The sequence below is a fragment of the Pungitius pungitius genome, chromosome 6 (assembly GCF_949316345.1).
Source record: "Pungitius pungitius chromosome 6, fPunPun2.1, whole genome shotgun sequence".
Lineage (NCBI taxonomy): Eukaryota > Metazoa > Chordata > Actinopteri > Perciformes > Gasterosteidae > Pungitius > Pungitius pungitius.
Genome location: NC_084905.1, coordinates 320,354 through 326,368, shown reverse-complemented (window position 1 = coordinate 326,368; position 6,015 = coordinate 320,354). Strand labels below are relative to the sequence as shown.

Genomic DNA, 6,015 nt, shown 5'->3' with positions numbered 1-6,015 from the left:
TAGTGACAGGGACGTGTAGGTTGCTCCATCTAAGATCATTCCAGTCATGTCATGGGAAAAAAATATTGTGAAAAAAGTCAAAATATGTAGGGTCAAAAAAGAAAAGATTTTTTTTTAATAATAGGTAAAAAATTATTATAAAAAAATATATGTAAGGTCAATATATATATATATAATATATATATATATACTATTAGGGCCGGGACTCGATTAAAAATATTAATCTAATTAATTAGAGGCTTTGTAATTAATTAATCAAAATCAATTGCATTTTAATTGCATAAATATTTGACCTGAGAACAGTGAGAAGTAATTTTTTTCACATTCCAGCAGACAAGTGTAGAAATAGCATATTTAGAAATATAGTACTTTCAGAAATTCAGGTAGCCTATAGGTAAGTAGACCTTCTGTAAACTAGGTTTTTTTAAGTAGACCAATACTTTCAAGTACATTCAGAACATTGGCTATTTTTTCAGACGTGAACTTAGTTACCCTGGTCCTTAAACCAGTCATTAAAAAATGTTTAATGTGTTATTTTTTGTGTAATTAATTAATCTTAATTCACATTGTAATTAATTAATCATAATTAACGCGCTAAAGTCCCGGCCCTAATATTAATATGACATGCATATCAAATTCTTCTCTACTTTTAAGGAGTGTGTGACACATTTTGAAATTGAAGGAAGACGATGTGTCGTCACAATGCACATACTTGTTTCGGGTGTAATTAAACAGTCCCACATTGCATTGTTTATTAATATGTTTCAGTAAGTATTAACACATACGGCCATATTAGCCTTGAAAACTATTTGGAATATAAAGATGTGTGATTTGTCATTCAATAATTTACTTAATTTACTGATACTGGAAAATGGCTCTTATATCGAGGTCAGTATCTACACACTGTCCGCGTAGTGTTGTAATACCACGTGATGCCTGGGCCATAGATTATTATATGTGTGTTTTTGGAAGCGGAAGCTGGGTTGAACGCAGGACTTAATTGAACTAAATAGCATACCACACTTTGGAGGAAAAGACACTAGAAAGAAAACGTGTGTACATTTCTACCACTCATTATGTATTTCCAAAATGTTTGAATTGTCCTTGTGTGTCTTGACCATAAACGAATGCCGCTTATAATACGTAGAACACGTAAACACTTGAATGAAGTCTTCAGATTCCGACTGGACGTGAAGGCAGCATTAACTCCTCCTCCGCTGACCGCGCGGGAAGTTCTTCTTGTTTAAGACCTTCAATCTGGTTTAAAATGTAGCAAACGTACCGCTAAACTCATTTTAACACTATAACCAGTTTTGAGGAACTTCTTGAGAACTACCTGGTGAGTTTGTGTGGATATGAATGGATTAACTATCGTCCATTTACAACGACATTCGGTCTTTGCTAACGTAATATTTGACTCAAAGCCGCAGCATTAAGCTAGCTTGTCTCGTTACAACGTTAACGTTAAGTTACATCTTTGGTTTGACCCGTACCGACCGAGTCAGCTCACGTTTAACGTTTAATTAGAAACATATGCACGTATGGAACATTAAGTAAGTACACATGCCTGTTCATTTTAGGGACGGCAGGGGATCTGTGCAGTCATGTCCGACCCGCCGGCGGAGAGGAGCTCCGCTGCACCGACGCGCTTCGGACAGGTAACGAGGACGTTCGGCTGCGCTCGTTGTGTTACCGGAGCGGAGAGAAACACCCCGGTAGCACAACGCCATGAAACCAATACACTTCTGACCGGCTCATTCTTTCTAAATGAGCCTCAGCTGTGCAGGAAATCAACTAGCACAACATCAGTAACTGACGCACATCTGCTTCACCCAGTGCATGCTGGGAAAGGGGTTCAGAATGAGCGATGCATAATTGGCTGCAAAAATCAGCTGGTGCTGAGCAGACTGATAATATTTTGAAATGCATCGCTCCTAACTATTTTTTAAACAGGTACAATATATAACTATATTGTATCAACTGTGTGGATGAATATCACATTTAAAACCTTCAGAGTCACCCTACACCCTTTATTATGCCTGGTGTGTGTACTCTGTTGTCAGTGTACCTACACAGCTGAGGAGCAGGATGCGGTGAACAAAGCTCTGCGACAGAAGCTGGGACCAGAGTACATCAGCAGCCGAATGGCTGGAGGAGGACAGAAGGCAAGTCCTTATTTCAGGCGTGTTTTTGTGTCAGTTATGTGATAATCACACAATTACTGCAAAAGTGCACTCTCATTGCATTGAAGTCGTTCCCAACCAGCAAAACATAAACAGTGCATGTGATTGACTTTTACCCCTCTCACTTTCACATCAACTCTTTAATGGACTCTTCCAGGTTTGCTATGTAGAAGGGCATCGTGTAATCGGCCTGGCCAATGAGATGTTTGGGTACAACGGATGGTCTCACTCCATCTCTCAGCAGAATGTCGGTACGACTCGTGGAGCTTTTTGTTAGCAAAGACCACTGTTAAATCCAAATGATGTCACACTAAAAAAACACGTCTATTTGGCAGACTTTATAGACATCATCAACGGGAAGTTTTATGTTGGAGTGAGTGCATTTGTCAAAGTGCAACTGAAGGTAAGAGGATTCTTAGTTCACTGTATTTATTTGAATTTTAACAATATCTGTATATGGTGAATCATCTGGTCAAGATTATTAGACTAGAATACCCCTCTGTATTTCCTGCTTCTTGAGTGAGTTTGTGTGATCCTTTTCCTCCAGGACGGGGCGTATCATGAGGATGTCGGGTACGGGGTCAGTGAAGGACTGAAATCCAAAGCTCTGGCGCTGGAAAAGGCGAGAAAGGAAGCTGTCACAGACGGCATGAAAAGGGCACTGAAGTACTGGAATTTCATGTCTTCTCTATGAAACAGGAAGAAATATAATTTTGAATATACAATCTTACTAAAATATGTTTTTTTTTTTCTGGTGTTGTTTAGATGCTTCGGTAATGCTCTTGGAAACTGCATCCTTGATAAAGAATATCTCATAGCCATTAACAAGATCCCCAAACAGGTCTGCCACAGTATTATAATATTTTAACATTTTGTCTTATTCCAAAGCATTTTTGGGTTCTGAATGTCCTCCTCTACACAAAGCCTCCTCCTCCTCTAGACCCAGCAAAGACGAAGCGCTGCGAGGGTGAGCCCTTAGTGGAGAAGGCCCGGTACTCCAGTCTGCTCCAAGAGGAGAAGCTTCAATCTGCTGTGGGTTCTGGGAGGACGCCGCTGGACCCGCGAGTCCTCAACCACATCCAGAACTATCCAGAAGTTCACACTCCGGATGCTGCCGGCGCCGCTGACAGAAGGAGTGACGACAATGACTCCAAGTACGCACAACGTTTTAAGTGTGGAAAATGCTTTATTTGAACCCTTTCTCTATATATATATATATATATATATATATATATATATATATATATATATATATATATATATATTAGTATAGTTTTTGAATAATGCTTGACTTCCAACATAGGCAGGTGGCTGATAGACAGTCACTCATGTAAATCAAACCTAAATTTAGAAAATAAAGGCACTAATTGAGTTCCCACAAACGTTAACTTGACTATTTTAAGTGTTTTTTTCAAAATGCATTTATAGCAAGAAATTTAGACCTTAAGTGTTTTCATTAGATGCCATGAACGTGGTTCAGTTAGTTAGTGGTTACTTTGTTTTTTCATCCATACATCATCCAAACATGCCTCATCACCTCCATTTTCCCAGACCTGACCGTGACTCAGTGAAAGTTGGCGGGTCACTGGAGCACACAGACCCCAAACAGCTGAGAAAGCTCCGACAGCAGCAGCTTCAACAGAAGTTCAGGAGAGAGATGGAGAGCAGGAAGCTGCAGCAGATACCGGGTCAGGTCAAGTGCGAGGACATGCAGGGGACTATTGGACGAGCCTCAGGTGGAGGTGAGAGCTTCATGAGTGATGTCATTCTGTTTTTTCTTAAAGTGTAGGAGGGTTTTTCATTAAGATGTATCCATTCCGCCAGGTCTTCAAGACGTCGGCACCGCACACAGGAAGCCAGGCGGCAGGGACGAGCATTTAGCAGGTTATGTTAGCCGCCGCCAGAAGGCTCCACACACTCTGACCTCGTGGTGAGGAAACCGGTCTCTCTTCACCGATCAGCAGTCACTACGTCCGCTTTAATTTTTTCTGCTTTTTTTTTTCTGCAGACGATCCTGAGCTCTGGGATTTCTCTCTGGATGGGATCGACCTGCTGGACGTCCCGGTCCACAGGGCGGCCGCACCGGGAACGCCCGGGAACCACAAGATGCTGACGCGCAGCAAGACCCCTCAGAGAACTACGGACAAGCCCCCACCGCACGCGGCGCTGTGCAGACCTCCACATCAGAACCAGTACCCGGCCCGAGCAGGTGAGACTGCCGGGAAACTGTCGGATGAACGTTGCAGTTCTAAATCTACCTTTTCAACGTCACAGGTGAAGACGTCAGTCCGCACAGACAAGGACAGCACATGAAGAAACGCCGACTGGACACCTGAGATTTTATGTTCCACAGTTAAATTCACTTCTTTTTTTAAAGTGTTTACATTGTTACATTTGCAATAAATTGCTGCCAATTGATAAGTTTAATTTTCATACACTTTTCAACTTCTCTACTTCTTTGTAGAGGAATCAGGCTTCATCATTTAAGTATTGTAGAACTAGGTTTTCAATGCCTTAAAATGTCAATTTTTCAACAAGAGTTGTGAGAGCAGTGAGGAAAATAATAAAATAGCACAATTGTAATTAAGCCCAATAAGCATGACAATAACTTTTAATTGATATTATTTTTATTTGTTTTTACATTTTGTACAATGTGAAAAACATACACAAAACTGACACTGAATCACAGGTCAGAAATAAAGAGCTGAACGGATACCTTTGCGTGTCAGTAGCCTCAAACAGTACTGTACAGGTGACGTTACGGATGGTAGCATATGGACCTTTAAAGAGCTTTGTCGTGACCTTGTGCTGTACAGTGGCCAGTTGTGAGTTGGTTGTCAGTTGTAAGATTAAACATGTGTGAAGCTAGCATGCAGAAACCATATCCTGATAGTTTGATATTAGTGAATAACATTTGAACAGATCAACGCGTTTTGATCACTTTCAGGAAGGCAAAAAATAAAGAAAAAAAAGATCTAATATTTCAATATCAAAAACATTGAAGTCAGCAATAACCCTCATCAGCATGCAGATGTTTCAGTTACCCCTCAGTCCCTTCAAACATTGCATATTCTGCATTGCAGTAACTTATTTTTTCTCTAGAGAACTTTTAACTATTCATCCAATCTACGAGCAGGCGAAAGTCATGACAGCACGGCACTCGTGAGGTGGTGAAACTAAAAGGTGAGCCAGCATGACGTTTATACAGCTCCCTCACAGCTTGAACAAGCACAAATCGCCTCCACAGATATATACGACCCCCCCTCCCCCCCTCCGATGACAAGGTCAGGCATTGACTTTGAGCGGTTAGGATCACCTGTTGATCACATTAGGGACGCTGACCAATCCTACTGGCCTAATAAAAATGGTTCAATGATAACTGAAAACCGCTAAATACACAACCATCAAATAGAGCGGTGGCGAGAACAGACACCTTCACATTTCCCAGTGTGCTCTTTGTTCGTTTTAGTGTCACATACGCCGAGCTGGACCCCCCCTGCAGCGTGTCTGGTTTACTGGTTTTCTGAAGTAAAGTTGGAACTTGTCATTAGTGAGGATGCAAGGCACTAAAGTGTTCCTCATGTTTACAGGTGTGTAGAACGTAGAATGGGTCACCACAATCATGCTCTAGTGACGGAGCATTACGGGAAAGCGTCTACCTCACACTGACAGATACGGTACAATAGAAAGGAGGGCTGGGCCGTCAGAGAAGAGCTTCAGAAACAACAGGATTGCTCCTGAGTAGGACACCATCAACAACCCTGCAATTGCACTTTTTATATTTATTTAACTACATGTTTAACCACCTTTAATAATAACAGTGAAACAACAT

The 6,015-nt window shown here is 41.2% G+C and overlaps 1 protein-coding gene across 3 annotated transcripts; it reads left to right on the top strand.

Annotated features, from left to right (window-relative positions):
• Positions 1-1,154: 1,154 nt before the first annotated feature.
• rad52 (RAD52 homolog, DNA repair protein) lies at positions 1,155-5,233 on the top strand. Of its 3 annotated transcripts, XM_037452672.2 has the most exons (12): positions 1,155-1,339; positions 1,581-1,658; positions 2,064-2,165; positions 2,341-2,434; positions 2,519-2,586; positions 2,731-2,849; positions 2,949-3,024; positions 3,108-3,337; positions 3,735-3,925; positions 4,008-4,067; positions 4,192-4,392; positions 4,458-5,233. In XM_037452672.2, exons 2-12 carry the CDS (start codon positions 1,605-1,607, stop codon positions 4,517-4,519), a joined length of 1,257 nt encoding a protein of 418 aa, XP_037308569.1. In that variant the 5' UTR covers positions 1,155-1,339; positions 1,581-1,604; the 3' UTR covers positions 4,520-5,233. The 3 variants fall into 3 exon arrangements, with proteins under 3 accessions (XP_037308569.1, XP_037308570.2, XP_037308568.2); XM_037452671.2 differs by lacking the exons at positions 1,155-1,339; positions 1,581-1,658 and having other exon boundaries at positions 1,672-2,165; XM_037452673.2 differs by lacking the exons at positions 1,155-1,339; positions 1,581-1,658; positions 4,458-5,233 and having other exon boundaries at positions 1,671-2,165; positions 4,008-4,113; positions 4,192-4,328.
• Positions 5,234-6,015: the final 782 nt, after the last annotated feature.

Excerpts from the sequence above, each read along its gene's own strand:
- rad52 (XM_037452671.2), top strand. The coding sequence starts at position 1,989 with ATGAATATCACATTTAAAACCTTCAGAGTCACCCTACACCCTTTATTA. Across the intron at positions 2,166-2,340 it reads TGGCTGGAGGAGGACAGAAG|GTTTGCTATGTAGAAGGGCA; the intron begins GCAAGTCCTTAT and ends GGACTCTTCCAG. Across the intron at positions 2,850-2,948 it reads GGCATGAAAAGGGCACTGAA|ATGCTTCGGTAATGCTCTTG; the intron begins GTACTGGAATTT and ends GGTGTTGTTTAG.